The sequence below is a fragment of the Halyomorpha halys genome, unplaced genomic scaffold, assembly GCF_000696795.3.
Source record: "Halyomorpha halys isolate HHAL.00 unplaced genomic scaffold, Hhal_1.1 Scaffold949.1, whole genome shotgun sequence".
Taxonomy (NCBI): domain Eukaryota; kingdom Metazoa; phylum Arthropoda; class Insecta; order Hemiptera; family Pentatomidae; genus Halyomorpha; species Halyomorpha halys.
The window spans coordinates 677779-698604 of NW_027109590.1; the positions used below are offsets into that span (position 1 = coordinate 677779).

The window sequence follows — 20826 nt, forward strand, 5'->3', positions numbered from 1 at the left end:
CCATTTGTAAAAACGCTAAAAATATAAATTGTACAGCTCTGGCCTACCACAGCATAAAACTGAACCATGAATTCAGTTTTGAAAACCCCAAAATAATAGATACAGCACAAAATACAAAAAGCAGAAGATTTCTAGAAGCCATATATATAACAAAAAACAGTAAACTACAAAACTGACTCTAAACACTTAAATATACATTACGCCGACATTATAAATATACTTGAAATATAAACATAAAAATCAGATGAAATAAACGGGTTTAAGTAAAAAATCAATCAGTTAATGTTAAATACTAAGCAGGACTTTTAAAAAACAGGGTGGTAACTAAGCAGCACACTGAACATGAAATAAGGTCCAAAGAGGTAGTAAGGAAATACAGAGTAAAGGAGAAGTGAAGATGCACAAATAAGTTATAGTAGAAAAGAGAGAACAGTGTAAAGTGTGACATGATTTTCTATATGAAATTATGAGGTGAATATAATTGTGTGAATTAAAATAAATAAGGATGAACATTGTTGTTATGATAGTTTTATTATTGTTGTAGGTTTAAAGTACAGGAATATGGGACAGTGGTCCCGAAACGTTGTACCATGTTATGATAATTTAATGTTATTAACCTCAAATTTTTTTTTATGAATTGACTCACCAGACTTCCTATAGAGATAATCCAGATTAAAACATTTACTTAACCCGGCGGCACACGCACTATATAGAGTTACATGAGCACATGCATTTGCCTCTCAGATAATAATGCAAAATGTGGTTTTGTATTTATTTTTCCTTTACAATTGTAATAATAGGGTATTAAATTAAGTGTTTAAACGATTCAGGTTAAATAACTTTTAAAAAAGTAGCTAAAAGATTTTATAATATTGTTATTGATGTTAATTATTATTACTTAGTGGTGCATCTTCACAAATAAAATTTGAATGTTGCACGTGTATAGGGCATCCACACTGTTTGCATGAATATTCAGTAAGTCTTGTCCTCTTTTCTGAAAGGCATCGATAACAACGTTTTCTTTTTTGTCGGCAACAGTTTCTTCGGTTTTCTGAGAAGATGTTGGTTGTGGTGAGAATTTTTTCAATTGCGTCTAAAACTATTTTTCCTCCCACTTCTGTAAGGCCAGCAACATATAATAATCCCATGAAAGCTTTGATTTCCGATAAATAATTATAATATAGTCAGTAAAACACAGGTTTCCAAGGAGTAATCATGAGATAAATCAATCAAATTAAAAACAAAATAAATCATCTACAACGATGTAGAAAGAAAATGTATCACAAATAACCCGACTTATCGTTTTTAATAGAATATTATTTGTTTTTAACGGTTAATTCCTATTTTTAATTAACTAATAAAATATTCACACTGTAAGAAAGCATCAACTTTTAAAACGTGAGCTCTATCACTTAATTTTCTATTATATATTGTTATTGATCAACGGTAATGCATTTCCGATACAGTAGTTGATTTTACACCCCTCTCACGGCTGTAAACTTTTGAAACTTGAAAAAAAAAAAATCTCATTAACCATTTTTTTGTATCATAATATTGTTGCTTGCATATCGGAAGGGTTTGATTCCTTGTGCGTTGGAGACTTTTCCAAAAATTTCAAGAACATGGCTTACTCAATCTATTAAGGATAATTGAATAGCTGTTCAGTCTAAAAGAACTAAATTAATGTTTTGTTGATTTGCCAAATACCGTTTCCTTGGAGGCATGATAATCGTCATGGAAGTAGCCCAATCGACCATGTCCAGTCGAAAAGAACTTAAGGATTTTTTCCATTTGCATCTTATATTCTGTTCTTGAATAATTAAGGTAACTAAAAAATACACTCATCTTGTAGAGTTGAATTACCATTTTTTGAATTACCGTTGATCAATAACAATATATAATCGAAAATTAAGTGATAGAGCTCACGTTTTAAAAGTTGATGCTTTCTTACAGTGTGAACATTTTATTAGTTAATTAAAAATAGGAATTAACCGTTAAAAATAAATAATATTCTATTAAAAACGATAAGTCGGGTTATTTGTGATACTTTTTCTTTCTACATCGTTGTAGATGATTTATTTTGTTTTTAATTTGATTGATTTATCTCATGATTACTCCTTGGAAACGTGTGTTTTACTGACTATATTATAATTATTTATCCACCTACAATTTTATTTTATTTTACATATTTTTTTAAATTTTGTTTTTATTATTCTTATTTATTTATTTTTCTTGATTTTTTTTTTTTTAAATTTTTCTTGTGTGTAAATGGTGTGACTGAATATGTACAACTCAAATACTCATTTCCAAGAATAGTATATTGTATTATTATCTCAATAAAATCATACTATAACAGAAACAATACAAAAATAAACTTCTACAGGAAAGTTTTTTCATCTTTTTGAACTTCGAAAGAAACCTGATGACCTTTTCGAGTGGCAGCTGGAAGTGCTAGGTGACGTTATCAAGTTTCACGTTCCAGTTTCATTTCAGCACTTGTAGTAGGGCAGTAGCATCGCATCTGTCGTGTTCTATTATTCATATCCCAACGAACTAATATTAAATTGAAGTATTAGAAGTTTTGGAACGTAGATATGTTTTGACAGAGGTTAAATATCATCAATATTGTCATTATGCTACTTAATATTTTAAAATTTTATCGAAATAATAGACAAAATCTTTCACCTGAATTTTATAATTATTTAATTGAGTTTTATTTTTCTTCTAATATTTACGAATTAAAAGTTGTATATAGTTACTGGTACGGGTATTTGTTGGGGAACAAGTCCGGGAAGTGGGCCTAGTGGTCCTTTTTGCCAACCCCTATTATGTGTACCTGATACAGTACCTGATAGGTACCTGAGTTTCCGCCAAGTACTAACCAAGGTGGGAGTGTCAAGATTCATTCTTCAGGACCGCCGAAAAATGAATGTTAACTGCCCCAGGTGGGAATCGAACCAACGACGTTCCGAACCGAGCGCACTGGGACTTGCGCCCCAATCACCTCCCTGTATATAGTAGGGGTATTCATGATGTTGTGTTAAATGTTAAATGTTTTACCATGTTAAATGTTATAACTATAAGATTGTGAGCAGCCCTATTTGAAGTCATGTTAAACGTTAAATGCATAACAGACCCTAGCGGATTTTCTCAGCAACTTGTTGTATAAGCCTTTATGTTTATAACCTTCCTTCCAGACCCTCATGTTATTGTTTACTTCAGTTTTGATTTAAGTAATTAATTATAACATGCCTAGAGTGAGTGAAAAGTGGAATTTGTGTGAAAGTTTAGCTTATGAAATGAAATGAAAAAATAACTTTATTCTGGGACATATGTCCCCTAAGAATAATTACATGGTTCATATAGTGAGATTTTTATCTGGCGAGCGTTTACAAATTTTCAGATAGTAGAATGAAATTACATTGTTTTTTTTACTGCTTTTTTTTTTCTCAAATGTATCATTAAAATTATCCATTCTGGTTTAATAACAGGGATATGAATACCACAAACACTCGAAAGAACTGAGCTGTCACAACAACAAAAATGGCGGCGATCTCAACTGGTCTATTGTGTGACGTCATTCTCCATTTAACAGACCAAGTAACAGACTCTCAGCCATGTTAAATGTTATTTCGTTTTACTACGGTAAAAAAAAGGCAATTTTTTTCGATTAAACATGAGTTTTTCCATTTAACACGCTTTAACATGTTAAACCAAAGATCATGAATACCCCTAGTTAAGGGTTTCTTTTGTATGAGACTACACCTCCTCATAATCAATTGTTCAATTGTTAAAAAAAAAAATTGTAACTCTTACATTAACCATGTTAGGCTCATCAGGCCGGTCTGGTATTAAATAAAAAAAAATATAAGTATAAATATTAATTCTTATATGTTTTTATTATTTTTACAAAGGATGGTTAAAAATAATCATAGTTATGAAATTGCAAGTAAAACCTAACAGATTTTCTTTAGTTACAAATTCATTATTATTATTATTCTATGGGCAACAGACCATGGAGGCCTAAGTCCTCGCCCTATGTATTACCCAATATTAGGATGTAATATTCCTAGTATTAGAAAATACATCGCGCGTTTCTTGACGTGGTTTTTTTCGCAGGGTGGGTTCGTCACTCCCACGCCTATTTTTGTGCGAGTGCCACCCATTGGCTAACAGGCCTCACAAATGTTCGGGGGGAAGTAGTCAGTGAGTTTTGCATTATTTTGTGCTTGAAAAAAGCCGAGTGATACCAGGATTCGATCCGACAACCTGTCGATTGGTAGACTGGCGCGTTATCACGCTGCTACCGCTCCCCCCTAACAAATCCATAAGTAAACTAAATAATAGCTTCATAGAATATATTATCATAAAAAAGAATTTAATATATAAATTAAATTGACTAGAGAATCAACTTTATCTGTCCTAAGGTATTTTGTAATTGCAAATATAATTAATAACTTAGGTGATACTAGTGAAGTTGACGTCTATCAATATTGAAATTTGGTATAGTAGTCGTGTGTCTTCCATGAACCTGAACGAAGCACAAAGCTCTTCTTAATTGATTAATTTTGTTTTTACGCGTTTATATGTTATGTGCACAGATAGATTGGATGAGTTTCAACTGAAAGTGTCTATAATGTTTTTAGTCTCATAAGATCGCAAATTAACTCAGGAGTAACTATGGACTGATTTCTAGCATGGGTAATAATGTAATAATTTGTATTTAAATAGGCGTAATAATAAAATAATATTTAAAAATACGATGATAACGAGTTTACCACTCCCTGGGGGTACGTATGCCTAATATACGGATACCTTTAAGAAAAAAAAACTTAAAGTAAAATATAGGCAAAAGTAATGAAAGTATGTACGTACGTACGTAGTATGTACGCAAAGTATGTATGTAAGTTGGTTGGTCGTTTGTGAAGTTAAGGACAATGAACGTTAAAACTCGGTGTAGTAGTCAGATGTCTTCTACTCCTTGTCCTAATTAATTTATAGGTATGGATTTTTATGCTAAAAATACGATGGTAAAAAGTTTACTAATCTCTGGAGGTCCATAGGCCAAATATAGCTGATTTCTCAAAATGGCTACCGTATACTTTTAGGTTTATTGGGAGCTAGGTAAACTGATAATGCTTCACTGTTGCTGGATTTGAGTGTGTACTATATGTAAATTAAATAAATTCAATTGAAAGTTTGATATAAATTTAGTTAAAATTAAACATTTACGTACATTTGTAATTTCTATGTCTTGGTTACAAATTGAATAAAAAAAAAAAAAAAAACATAAGCAAAACATTCAGTGTGCCACATCTTTATTGTAATAGTAATACAATTTCAATAATTTTGTTTTGTGTTTTGTAGAGAATTTACTCCCCCGTCCAAAAAAATTATTTTAAATAAACGGACATTACATTTTTTTTTTTTTTTTACGTATCGCCCACTGAGGACCAGGGGAATATCAATGGTTAGGCTTCTTTGGGAGTCTTGATTTTCTTTCTTCCCATCGCAGTTTCATGATCCTCGACAGCCTTTGTTTTCTTTCTTCGGACCAGTTCGTATCCCTGTTTTTTCCTCTTCCAATATTGGTGAAATTTTTCAATGTTTTCCTATACGTATCTCTATAGACAGTCGGTATCTGAAATTTTAAGTCTCTTTAATTCCTCTCTCATTTGCCTCGGGTATCATCCCATATTTTTGTAGCTAAAATTTTTTTTAAAGATCTTTACTCTATCTCTCTACAGTTTTATTTATATAAATAGATGAGGTATTGAAAATCGGCTATATTTGTTCTAATACTTGTACGATTTTTTAATTTTTGTTTGTTGTCTCACAAGTAATATATGAAAAAATGTGTAAATTTTGAGATATGTGGCAATAACGTTCAATTTTGATCATGATTTTTTCTACACGATAAATCAAAGATTTCAAGAGCAAAGAACATTCCCAGAACGACACAGAACAAAATAAAATTGAGGAAAAGAAAAAAAAAACAGTTTGTAATACGGTCTAAAACATTCAGAGATTTTAAAAATAATTATACAATAAACTATACGTGTAAAAAAATGTATACAATAGATAGTATATAAGTGATAATAGAATATTACATTTTATTAATATAGGTAACTCCTAAAATGTTATAGATAGCTATAATATCATTATAAACTACTTTATAGTGAATTGAACGAGTTTCGATTTTAGCTATAGTAATATTCGTCACATTTTATATTTTCTGAGACACATTTTGCAATCACCGATTTTTTTTCTTCCTAAAGGGTTAAAATAATCCTATATATGAACAGGATCTGTAAAGATTTGAATTGTGAGTAGTGTTACCTTTGCCATGTGTAGGCGTCTGAGAGCTCTCATAATTCTTCAAGAGGTTTTCCAAAACCATTGTGATGTTCTTGGATACCACGTCGTTGGCTTTTGCTGCTTTGAGTTCTCCCGCTAAAGCTGCAAGCATTAGGGCTCTGAAAAGGAAAGGTGGTTTTGGTTAATATTATGAGCATGTTATCTTCTAATTTGAGTCGTAAGTATTATTCCTAAAATATTCACGTGAACCCCAATTAATGTTTAATATTCTCTAGCAGACCTATAAAGCAGATAACCAAGTATCTTGAAGCTACACTTAGTGTGATAGTACTAAGACCTGATAACATAAAGACATTTTTTCCCATTAATTTGCCTATTGATAAATATTCCAATCTGCCACAATCTTGGGATATTAGAAATAGAGATACATTTGGATTCTAACAGAAATATAAAATAATAAGAAAGGAAAAAATATTATAATAACAATAAAAAAAAAATGATCAATTTGAGTACCTAATAAAGAAATTTAGTGCAGTGTGGGAATCATGCAACTATTAACTATCACCATGAATTGAAATTAATCCTAACTCGTTTGCCTTTCTGGTGATAAATTGATTAACTCCTATTTCAACAGTTTACTGAAAGGTTCTTTTATTAATATTTCTCGTAAGGCTACATATTACTTTGGAAATGTAATATAATATTAATTATATCATAAATATATTTATGAAAGAAATATAAAAATACTACAGTTTACCAAACTGAATTAAAAGAATATATGTATGGGGAGAAGACGATCAGGAGTGGCGTCAGTGAAGAACCCAAATAAAAAAATTTATTTATTAGTGCCTACAGAATGATAATAAAATAAAAATAACTAGCATTATAATTACAAAATAGTATTGGAAGAAATGTCTAGTCTAAGTATTAAAAGAAGATAAAGGCTGTATTCGAAAAGGAATAATTATAGAATTTAGCAAGAGTTAAAAAGAAATAACAAAATACAGTGAGAATCTAGTTAGTAAATATATACAAAATTATTTACTAACTAGATTATCATATGTATTTTATTATTTGTTCTTACAGCTTGCTTTACAGCTTGTTATTACTTTTCTAATACAGGTTTAAAAAAAATTAAAATGTGCACTGCTCCAACCCATAAAGGGTCCGGGGTTCAGCGCTTTGTAAGGAAGTACTGTTGCTAGACCAACGGTTGTGCAAGGAAGTGATTTGGTCAGAATCACGCTCGACCGCTAGATTTTTACACTATTAAGTATACCCAATTTATGAGTACCCCAGGAAGGCTCCAGAACCCACAGGGTAGACTCACGGCTACAGTGTAACAATTAACAATTTTCTGTCCAGCAGGATTCGAACTCGGGTCCTTGGAGTAAGTAGCATCGAGTCTTACCACAGTGTCACCGCGCTCCCCAATACAGCTTTTATTTTCGTATAATAGTTAGAAAATTATTATATATTTTTATTGAATTTCTTATCATTCTGTAATTTCTCTTATTAGCGTTGGTAGATATCTTGTTTTCTGTTCTTAGCCCTGATGAAGACCTGAAATTCTATATTGAAATGAAGGCCTTCTGGTCGAAACGTTGGGACTAAGAAATAAGTTTTTACATATTTGTGTTCTTCGCTGGCCACACCTCAATCATCGTTTCCTCCTACATATTATCCACGGTCAACAATCTATTTATCATTAAAAAAAACTAACTGGGGGGTGCCGGTAGCAGCGTGGTAACGCGCCTGTCTGCCAACTCAAAGGTTGCGAGTTCCAGTCTTCGGCCCAATCCGGGATTTTTACAAGCATATAATTATACGATACTCAATCAGAGCCTTCCCCCGAGCATTTGTGAGGGCCGTTAGCCAATTGGTAGCACTCACAAAAATTGGCGTGGAAGTGACGAAACCGGCCTATGGAAACCACGTCATGAAACGTGCGATGTATTTCCAAACTACATCGCGCCTTGGACTTCCACGGTCTGTCACGTCAATAATAATAAAAAAAAAAATTGATACCTATGAATTGAATTGATACCTAAAAATTGACATGAAAAAAATTATTAGACTGGTGTAACAGAAAAACTCACTGCGCATGTAAATGATGGTCTGATGTAATTATTACAAGATAATTATAATGTAGGAGTGCGTTTATAGATCATTTAAGAATATTACTGATTTCAATTATTGATTAATTGGTTTTTCGAAAAAATGGTATGTTAAAATTTGTGCTTTACACTCTTGAAAAACACAATTCTATAATTTCTAATTTCACATACATAGGATTCATGTTGGATTTATACACTTATTTATGTCTAAAAAATAGGCAATCCAATTATATGGTCCAGAAGTACAATGAAGCAACTGTAAACTTTGTAAAATTGACTTAATTGTGTTGACGGGCTCAAAAATGTATTTACTAAATGTTTTTAAGTTAACATTATTGTAAATAAAATTACATTGGCTTACAAACATCTAATAAATACATTTTTGAGCCCGCCAGCTCAGTAAAGTCTATATCATAAAATTTTACAGTTGTGTCATTATACTTCCGAAGAAGTGATATGATCGTTAATGAAATATATTTGTTAAAAAAAAAAAAAATGTAGTTTTTCTCGGTAATTCGTGTTACAATTTTTTGTTTTTTTACAGATTAAAAATTATAACAGAAGGGAAAGAGAATATTTCCTTAGAAGTTCGTACAATAATGTAACTACAACAAAGCATTGAGGAAGTTTTCCTCCTCTGTTTAAAAAAATAAAGTGGAGTTTTTCTGGAGTGTTTTGCGGTGTAAAATAAAGTGTAAAACGATATAGCGCTTCTCAGTTCCCTATTAGGGCGGGGGATGATTTACTAAAACACTTAGGTCCCATCAAAATCTTTTCTCCGCAGTTTCTTTTCCTGAATTTTATTTTATTTTCATGGTTGTTAGAACTTGCTATAAATAGAATTGATTTTCTCAAACATCTTAAGTAGCAATCTTTCTGATGAATAGTGACGATTATTTGCATTTGTGGAATGTCCGTTATTGATAGAAACGCCATATTTACCTCTCTCTCCCTCTTCCAGATAATAAAATATAATTGTCTGGAAATCTAAACGGAATGTTTAAACAATTAATAAATTGTTGAAATATTATGTTTGAGTTTATTTTATTAAAATAAATAATAGAATATGTGCTTTGTATTTGCATGAAATAGATATTTATACAGCGTATAAAAATGTATCACCGAATTATAACGATTCTACTTATAAATTAATTGGGTTTTTCAAGAAATGTCATGTAAAGTTTTAGTGTTTATTAAAACAATGATTCGAGTTAAGTGCTTGAAAATCATTACTGTAATATTATTTTACAGTGTATGTTAATTAATAATATTGATTTTATATGTTTGGAGTAGGTTGATCCCTGCAAATTTAATTGACTCTTAATATTCCACTCTTTCAATCTCTTTATCACACTCTTTCATTATTAGAAATATTTTTGAATCCTATCTAAAACCTTTCTTAACTTTCGTTTCGACAAACAGACTAGTTCACAAACAGCGGGACTCCTTTATTCTTTTTAATTTATTTATTATTTTTGAATAAATAGATTAGTTAGAAAAACGAAAATTTAAATTACGCTAATTATTACATTAATCTGAGAAACATGAATCAAATATTCATTACTGCAGTCTTAAAAATTTAAATAGATATTTCATTTGATATATTTTTGTTATTTAGTCACTTATTATTATAATGGTATCTTTTTTTTTTTTTTTGTATCTTCCCTTTTTTTTTACAATACATGTATACAAACGTGGTAGTGGGTTACTCAGGAAGGCACTGTTTATACTAAATACAAGGATCCGGGTTCGAATGCGGTTGTGGCTGATAGTTACTTTCTGCTTCACTGAGCTGTGTCAGCCCTGTGTATTCCCTATTCCTATGGAAGCCCTCCAGAGTCCAACCAGTCCATCCACTCATGAAATGGGTAGGACCCTTAATAGGTTAAAAATATGTCAGTCTAGCGTGATTCTGATAAAATCACCTACTTGCACAACCTTTGATAAAGTGACAGTACTTCCTTACACAGTATCTTCATGGGTTATAGCGATTCAGATTTATTTATTTTATTTTTTTACGTACATACAAAAAATTACAATAAATATATACATATACAATGAAAATGAATATTGTCCTTTGATTATCAGAGTTAGTTTTAGGGTCAGTAGTAGTTTGTGTTCGCTGGGTGGGGAAAGCTTATCATTATAAGCTAATGGTATATGAAAAATCAATGGTATTTGAAAGGTAACATTATTATAAAATTAACCAGAACAAATTCAGTGTGTCTTTAATTTACTTACATTATGCTTTTTGTGTTATAAGGCATTATGCCTGAGGCATATAAGGCATTAAGCCTAAGGCATATAAGGCATTATGCCTATGGCATATAAGGCATTATGCCTAAGGCATATAAGGCATTATGCCTAAGGAATATGAGGGATAATGCCATTATGCACTATGTGTCATCGTAAGCTTTTTGTGGCTCTTGTAAAATTTGATTTTCTCGTACTCCCGTTGATATACGAAATGAATAGGCATGTTTCTAATTGGTTACAAGCATTGGGTCGTATTACCTAACAAGCCATATATATGAATTGAAACATAAAGAAATAATATGGAATGATTATGGTTACGATAAATTTTGTTGTATGTTGATATATTCCTCTACGGAATTCATATTCTTAGACATTTATTCCACGCATAATTTAGCGTTGCTTAAATGTTATAAATAAACTAAAAAACTCCAAACATTTGGGGCTTTCCTCGCACTCAGCTATGGCCTGCCAAATAGGAATCTTGCAAACTTAAGAAATTATTATCTGAGGTCTAATGTACATATTAAAACTGTTCCCGGTTTTCCAACACTAAATTTCAACCGCAATTCCAAGTTGGACAATAATAATTGTTTTTGCATTTGTTTAGAATTATTTTTTCATTGGTTCAAAATTTACAAATTTAAAAAATTTACTTCGCGTGTGGAGATGATTTTTTTTTATGGAAATAACCAAAAGTCTATGTTGTATTAAAGCATATCACGGACCATTATTAAATTGTTTATAACTGTAATAATTAATGTGGTTTTCTTTTTATGTTGGTATTTCTTGATTTTTTTTTTTAACTCGAGAAAAGTAAGTGAGAAGAGTTCAAATTCATTCCCTTAAAAATGCCAGAAAATAAGATTTAACAGAAAGTTTATTATATATTTTTCTATGAACAGGCTTTAATGACTAGGATATTTTTTAGTGGGGCAAACTTTTTTTTGCAATTTCTAGTTGCCATGTATTTACATAAGTATAAACTTTTACATTTTGTTTAGGTAAAAGCTGTATTATCAAGGGGTAGAAGGAAAATATTAATTTCAACATAAAGCGCTGAGTTTTCTAAAAGAATTTTTTCATAAAGCATTTCAGGAGAACGAAGATTTCATTCATGGTTTCTTCTGATTAAATGAGGGGCATCAGACATGTTTTAATAAAAAAAAAAACTCAGCCGTTTCCCTGAAAACAGTCTACCCTTTCTAATCACACCGCACTCGTGACTTTGTTTTTTAATTTAGACTCCGCCATAAAACGGATCTGACGGAAAAAATTAACGAAAAAACATTACAGTGATTTATAATTTAAATTGATATATATGAAAGCCCAAATTATGAATATATCGTTACAAAATAACAATACTATATAGTTGACTAGTAATACTATATAACTAGGCTTCCAAAATACGTAGACTTCGCAGATATTTCAAAAGACTGATCTACGGCTTACCTGACCATGGATACGAGAAGGAATTCCTTTTTTTAAAGAAGTTTAATTAACATTCAATTGATCAGATATGTATTTATATAGTAAATATGAAAAGAAAAAAATCTGTACCGCTACAACCCTTGAAGAGTACAGTAATTTGTAAGGAAGTACTTTTACTAGACCAATGGTAATGCAAGGAGCTGATTTGACCATAATCACGCTTCACCGCCAGGTTTTTACCCAATTAAGGGCTTCCACTTCATGAGGTCGGGTGGATCACGGAGGGCCGACTAACGGCTACAGTGAAACAAAAAATAATTATTACACAGGTGAATTTGACTTTTTGTATGCTTTTTATCGGGAATTTAATGCATAAAAAATTCAAAGAGTTTTAGGAAGAATTACTTAAACAGTTTTCATCCAAATATATTGAAGCGGTCTGTTGAACAAACAATTTTTGGCCTTGGCTCGATTTTGCAGGCATCTGGTCCCAAAATCTTTTTAAGAAAATGTACCGCTTCTCTTTTCTACTCTGGTCACTCTTAGGATTTCAGGGTGTTTAATATTATGGTTATCTATATTTGTATGTTACCTGAAAAAAAATAAATAAATTTTTTTTCTTTCCTACCTCTCCGGTACGGAAAATTATTCTAATGAGATAAAATTTTGAAATAAAGTTTTGAAAGGATCTATGCATTTTAGTGCTTTCTGTTTAAATAAAAAATAATTAATTAAACATTGTATTCACCTAAATTAAAATTATTATTGCAAATTTTGAAAACAGAAAATTTGAATGGAACGATATTATTGTGCTATCGTCTCCTTTGACATATTTTATTACTATTTAAACATATACAAGTGTGTACCATACGACATAATTTTACTAAAGAATAAACATCTTTCACAAACTCGGAATAACTGTTTAATTATTTGTTAATTTTATTTCTAGGTTGATGTTGAATTTAGTTTTGATATAATAGAAAATCAACTTTTAAAAATATACTCACAAATCCTTAATGAAACCAGGTAGTAAAAAAAAAGTCAGGATAGTGATATAAATAAAGGTTTATGTTTACATTACTTTAAGAGTGGATGAACTTTATCTTATGGCATAAAAAAAAATAAATAAATAAATTGTAACCGACAAATAGCTATTCTTTTTCCGTTTGAACAGGGCCTTAGTGAGTTTTTTTTTAATGTAACTTTGGACTATTACTCAAAAGACTAATCAATTCATATTAATTCTCATTTTGTTTCCTTTTCAAAAGCAATTATAAAAATTTATTGCCCCTGATCCAACAGAACGATGATGATGAATAATAAATGATGTTGTCCATTATTAACGACTTTTTGTAACGAAAGAAAAACTCTTTAGAACCGTGAAGCATAATATTGGAGTTAGATAAGCGAAATGACATCCTTCAAATATACTCAAGAAACTTGAAACTTTCTTATGCCCGCCTGTCAGTTATTCGGAATACTTTTTTATTCTTGTTGAACTAAGTTAGTTTCTCGTTTTAGCATTAAATTTCTTTTCATTTATACACTTCTTCTACTAACGCATTATCAGTTTAAGGCGGAATTCAAATTTAGTGACATAACTTTTTTTTTTTCTTATTTTATAAGTTCATATTAATTCAGACGTATTCATTAACTTTTTTGCCTAAATTATCTTATAAACACGCCTATTTAATTTTACTTAATGCTGTTTTAAGATTAAATTATCATATTTTTTAAAACCATTTTTTATATAACAACGAACATATGTTATGTAAATAAATAAAAGAATAATAAAAGAATCAAGTTTCAACTTGGTTATAATATCTATAATTCATCGGAAAACGTAATAAAACTAATATTATTTTGTTCGAACAGTTAGTTTTGAAATTATAATGAAATAAAAAAACAAAATTTTTACGGTTGTAATACTTCCTCTTACCATAAAGGTCATATATAGGTAAGTGAAAGTAATAGACATTTTAGTAATATATTCAATACATTAATTAAATTACTGAGAATAATATGTAAAAAAATCCCAATAATTTATTGGTTATAAATTTCATTTTGTACTTTTTCTATTTATAAAAAGTGAGTTTCTTTGTACTTTTAGATTTTTAATGGAGTTTATTATAGGATTCATTGTACTTGAATATCTTATTTAATCTGGACTATTATAGAGTTTATTATTGGATTACAAAAACCTAAATTATACCATTATACACCCATAAAGAGTCTTTAGCTACTAGCGTATAAGACAAACTCTAGCGGTAGAACTTCCCCACCAACTTACACAGAATAACACAAAATCCAAACAAACAAGAACACCGTAGTTTAAAAGTTAATCCTTATCGGTCGTAAATCACCTCTCACGTGACAACAGTACTTTGTTGAAAACCATATCAGATGATCCCTGAATATTTTTCTGTTTACTCGGCAAATGGAACTCTCATGCAGCTCATTGATAAGCATCTGTATAAGGGATTTGTCTAACAATAACATTAAGGGAGTATATCGCTGTTCAGTGATATGAAAATCACCACTGATTTCAGTTTTTACGTTGAAACTCCAATTAGGCATTTGTATTAATTGTTCATTATAAAATTTTTTAATTTTAATTTAGACTTCCCCTACGGTATCTTTTAATAATACCCCACTTATTCCTGTTGATCAGAACCGTTACTTAGGACTAAATCTGGACAAATGACTGGTCACATGGAATCCTCATACAAGACTGAAAAGACAGGAAACTGCTCGTCGATTCCGACTATTACAACATTTACTGGATTGGACAAACGGTCCAAACTTCCAATCCTCTACAAAAGACTGATCTACATGACTATTATAAGGCCTATTTGGACATACGGAGTTGAGCTATGGGGCTCCACTAAACCATCTAATTCCTCTGGAATACAATCCTTACAGTCCAAAATCCTTCGTAAAAATCTTAATGGTCCTTACTTTGTCACAAATCAAATCATTCATTAGGACCTCAATGTCCCCTATGTTGCCGATTTGGCCAGAACCACATACCAATCCTTCCATAATAAACTTCTCAACCACCCAAACCAACTCGTTTCTAACCTGGCTTCTCTTTCACTACCTAATAATCCTCCTAGGCGTCTGAAAAGAAGATCTTCTCCTTTAGAAATGTTTTTGGAGTTCTATCAATGGGTAGATTCTCCACATGTTTTTATCATGTCATAATATCACTTACAGCATATTTACTTGATGTGTATATATGTATACAGTTGTAAATATCAATAAATAAATTATTAAAAAAAAATTAAAAAAAATTTAGAGTTCATAACAAAATGAGATGATCTGCCTATTTTATAGAATTAAGTACCGTAATTCACCCCAATTTTTATTACTTAATTGAAAACTATGTATAGTTACTATTCAAAATTGATGAGTCTGCCAAGTATAGGTAGAGGGGAATAAAAAATGGCGGCTGTTTCAAAACGTTGGAAATAATTACTTTTTTATTCGGAGCTCTATGTCTTTAAAACTACTAAGAACAATAGAAAATCTAAAAGAGCATGATTTAAATAAGAATAAATTTGTTAAAATGTAAACCCTAATAGAGCTATTTACGTTCAATAGTTCTCGAGATATAGATGTTTCTTACGTTATTCTTAGTTTGTTTTTTACTGCTTTTAAACTATATTATTAAGTTGTTTATCTATGTTTTCAAGAATATATTTGATTAACTAGAGTCTATAATATCTGCAATTTGTTTATTATATCGTCGACTTACAAGGGAAATACATTAAGTCAGAATTTTTTAGGTTTGAGTTATTTGTTTTTATCCAGTCTAAAGTACTAAACTCCAAAAAAAGTTATTAGTATCATAAAAATTTGCTTATATAAATTAAAATTAATATTACCATAACATGAAAAAAAAATTGTATCATTAAATATATCAGAACTTCAATTTTCGAGTTTTATATTGTATGCCACTTGTAAGCCAACGATATCCTCTTAATTTATATTCATAATTTTGAATATGACTTGTGCAGAACTTATATTAAAAATCAATATATTCAATATAACTTACAAACATATTTCAGTTTGTTGATTTTGAAAATAAGAGAAATATATGAAATAAAGATAGTAATTTAATGGAGTTTACACAAAGTTGCATTATACAATAAAAAAGAAATACATCTTTTAATATGGAAAAGCTTTTGGTATTTTTTTTGTATTTAAAAAGAAATAAGGAATATCACTTTCTATGAAGGAACCTTTGAAGAATTTTTAAACGTTCGTGACACAGACAAGATGGTGGATTAAATGGTATAATGAGTATCGGTGATTAAGTACTTACCGCAGCATGTGACAGATCAGCACTGTTCTAGGGCTCCTCATCCCCTCCTCTCTCTCTTCTGTTTACTCTCCTTTTTGCCTTGTCTTCGGCTAGGGCGTCACCGGTAGGTTAGCAAACTGCACACCAACACAATATCCATTTGTTAATGCCAATATAATCAATGATGACGTAATATAATATTTTAAAATTTAAATCATTAGAGAAATCTGTTAAATTGTTAAGATTTGTGCCTTTCTGGAATGTTTGCATATTTATGGATTATGATTTAATTTTCCGAATTAGTTGCATTACATAAATACAATAATTATAGTTGATAATAATAGCTATAAAATAGATTTTTTTATTATTGTATTGACGTTCTACCTTGTTTCATTATTCAAGGTAAACTGAAGATAAATAGATTTATTTTAGTCTGAACATTCGGCGTATTAACTACAAACATCTCGTTATTGCCAAAAGATTTTTATAAACTCAATTTAGGGTGGTTTCTAGCTTGAAAGTAACCGAGACTTAATTCATAAAGATACGACTAAACTATAGCGAATTTTATTTAAAATTCGATTTTTGGATTTTACACATCTTAAACGTAAAATCTCATATTTTTAGGTAGGAGAAAGGGAAAATCCCTCTTCCCTTTCTCCTACCTAAAAATAGTTCAGTAATAGTAGTTCAGTTTTGTACATACTCGATTAAAAAGATTCATTAATGAAAAGAAATAATCCAAAAATTTAATATATTTTAACTCTTATAGTTTCTGTATCTGTTTTCTAAACAAAATATGGAAAGTTCTTGTTATAAATGAAATCTGGAGCTCTACGGTTATGTGCCGTTGTACCTTTTTATTCGTGTTAGCTTTAGTTCATACATTATAAAACAGACTGATCTGCGATAATTTTTTTTAAATAACACATATATTTAGTCGTAAAACATTTTTCAATAAAATATTTGCTAGTACGCTTAGAATTATACAAAAGAACATAGATTTTTTTTACTATTATAATTGGATTAATTCTTCTAATAGAAGCGTGGCAATTTTTAGTTTATATAGTGACAACAACCTAACCTAAACCTGTTGCCAGTCAATTGGAAAAATGACGATCTTACTCACCGACCAATTTTTTTTTTCCATGTCCGTTTCCTAGTAATTTCTGCCATACTGAGGGGGGGGGGTTATTTACAGTCATATCTTCTAAACATGGTGGGAGTCAAGTTTTCAATTCTTGGGACACACATCACAAAAGTCGAGCTCTAGGCCGGATTCGAATCGCAATCACGACCAAGTTAAAGTTAGCACTTTAACTCACTGGACTGCGAACGGCCCATCTACCGCCCAAATCACCATTATAGTTAATAAGATTAAAACCTTTAAATAGAATCAATTCAATGAAGTACAAAAATAATAACAATGTATTCCCAGAAATACAATTATGTTGCTGTTATGTACTCTCAACTATCACGCTCGACCTAGTGCAATAGTACTGCTATGAGTGCAAATGCTGTCATGACGGCAATACAGCTTTAAAACTTTGACCGCGGGGGCCCCCTTGTAAAACTACTTAGAATCACGATTATTTTGTTTTTATATTTTATTTTAATTTAAATAAACGTTGTGTAATATATGAAATACACTATTTAGCCAAATAAACTTTAAATACCTGTTTTTAACATGAATTTCAGGTGATACATGAATGTGTTACTGTTTTTTTTTTTTAATTTGGATCATTAAATAGGGACTCAAGGAGGTAAATTTAAAGAGTAACCAAGTTTAGGTAAAAATTAGCTAAATTTGAAATTAATAGCTAAAATTATGATAGATAGGATATTTATTAATCAATGGTTCATTCATGAATAAGGGTCGTATCCATAGCAATTTTAGCTATTAGTTTCAACTATAGCTTATTTTTGCCTATATCTATATATCACCACATTTTCTAAAAAAAAACCTTTGGACAATAGGAAATAATACGAAACAGTGAATTTTTTTTTCTTTCTATTATATAAAAACGTTTTTAGTGATTACCATGTAATATTTTATTTTACTCTCTTTGAGAATTGAAAACTTAAATTCTGAATAGTTAGAAAAGAAAAGGAAGTATAATATATTTATATTCACTATATTGAGAAAATAAGACAATCTGAACTACATATAAATGTAAATTACAGTTACAATGTTTGAAGAACGAGTACTTCAATTAAATGAATAGTTATATAATTTAAAAAATGGGGGTCAGTCCTTTCGGTTTACAGGAGGTACCACCCTAGTGTTGAAAATCTTTTTAATATATAAAAAAGTATATTTGAAGTGTGTAAAATAAAAATATACATTAGTCAATAAGTCTATATACTTCAAAAAATAAATTCTATAATAAAAAAATTAAAGAAGTATAAAAATCCTGGAAGGCGGTAGAACTCAGAACGATAGTAAGTGGTAGAAGCTAGGTTCGGGACAGTCCAAGGTGAAAGGGATGTGCTAGACCACTTTCCAATATTCTGAACAAAAGCTAGAAACCTTATCGTCATTCCTGCTTCCAAGTCCCTTCTTTCATACAAATTTATAATGTAATAGGGTAATAAGTGTATATAATTATTATTATTGTAATATGTTAATAAGTGTATATAATTATCATACGCATTTTTATATTAGTCCCGTTATTTAAATATGCATACTAAGTTTCTTTTGATATGCTCCACATTCTTAAATAAAACCCAAGAAGCTATAAACTATTGGAGGGTATCTAATTTTCCAGGGATTTTCCACCGGACCGTAGGAAAGGCCTAATGGCTCAGTTAGGGATCATTAGTCGCTCCTTGGGCTAAGTGATAGCTTCAGTAATAGAGTGGCAGCCGATCCTTCTGCAAGTCCCTTACTACCGAGGCCTAACTCTCAACAGGGCTCAGTGGAGAGTAAGCACTAATCATTCGATTATGGCATTTGTATTTTTTTTTTTTTTTTTTATAAAAATTGGTTTTAAGGTTAATAAATAACGCCTGTGGAGAATCATAGCGGCGTAGGTCCGAAATCAATACTTGGTGAGAACATTGTTTTAAAGTTTTACTAAACTTTAAAATTACTAAAGCTTCCTTTCCCTCCCCCTTTAATTATTAGCCTATTTACTATATATTATTAGATCTTCTACTGAAACTGACATGGGTAACTCCCACACTTAGATACATAATAAACAAAAACAACTTTTATTTTTCTCTCTCATGGCCTATATCATAGGCAACCTCCACGTGTTAAATAAACGTTCTCTACATGCTATTATAAATAAGGAGTCATTTTAGTATCGTTTTGCTGTCTTAACTAAAAAATCGGGTTTTCGTTGTTTCGTCAGAATGGTTCTTTCGCCTGCATGGGTGACATCTTCAAATAATTCATTTATAGTTTAGTTGTATTCAGATATTGTGATTATCCGAACTGTAACTAGGGGTTATTTTTTTTTTTTTGGCTATGTTTAGTTAAATATATTTTTACGGATTATTGTTAAGCTTTGGGGCTCTACTAAACCTTCGAATTCCTCTCGTATCCAATCCTTACATTCCAAAATCCTCAATGCTCCTTACTTTGTCACAAATAAAATCATACATAAAGACCTTAAGGTTCCCTGTGTTACCCATCTAACTTATCTAGGGTAAAAACGTCATTAGAGTGCTACCAATGGGTATTTCTCTACACGCTCGTATCACGCCATTATAACTGAGATAAAATTTACTGAATGTATTATAATGTAAAGTTGTAAACTTCAATAACTGTATCTAATAAAATATAAATAAATGGATTATTGATTGACTGCATATAATGGTGATTTGTGATAGGTGAACTCACAGTGAAGACGGTAATTTAATAAAAATAACTATTAAAACAAATGATTTGATCCACGTTGTATGTCATGAGGTCACCAGTCTAGTAGCTGATAGACAACTCATTTATAATAAGTGGTTAAACGAAAAACTCTAATCTTTCTTTATATGAAGTGGCACAGGTGCTGTAGTGTAATATTACGTCCTAACACAGTGTTTAAATAAAATACTCTGTAGTCATTATAACCCACAGTAATTTCTTATCATCTTCTAATAATCATATATGAGTCTATTTTGCTTGAGATAACGGGTTAGAACTATCAATAGTTACTACATTCTTTATACTTAGTAAATATTTTGAGAAGTATGTCTAGAGTATATATCTTGTCGGGGTTGTCTGGTCTTAGGCGATTTCTCCAGCCTGATGTCTCTTAACAGAAGGCCCACGACAAGGCGTATTCATAATATTTAGAAAGGTAGGCCGTGCCAGGGGATGAGCCCTGGACACTGACTAGGTAGAGGAGGTCTAGGTGAGAGTAACAGTTCTAGTTGCGGAGATGAAGCCGACGGACCAGAACT

The 20826-nt window shown here is 30.6% G+C and overlaps 1 protein-coding gene across 1 annotated transcript in view; it reads right to left on the reverse strand.

Annotated features, from left to right (window-relative positions):
• The window catches only part of LOC106687350 (gamma-aminobutyric acid receptor subunit alpha-6), a 55145-nt gene extending 38583 nt beyond the window's left edge, over nt 1-16562 (reverse strand). The window contains exons 1-2 of the mRNA XM_014431181.3: nt 16447-16562; nt 6340-6476 (exon numbers count right to left, since the gene is read on the reverse strand). Coding sequence (XP_014286667.1) covers nt 6340-6476; nt 16447-16487 — 178 coding nt within the window. The 5' untranslated portion in view covers nt 16488-16562. The remainder of the gene's footprint in view (nt 1-6339; nt 6477-16446) is intronic.
• Nucleotides 16563-20826: the final 4264 nt, after the last annotated feature.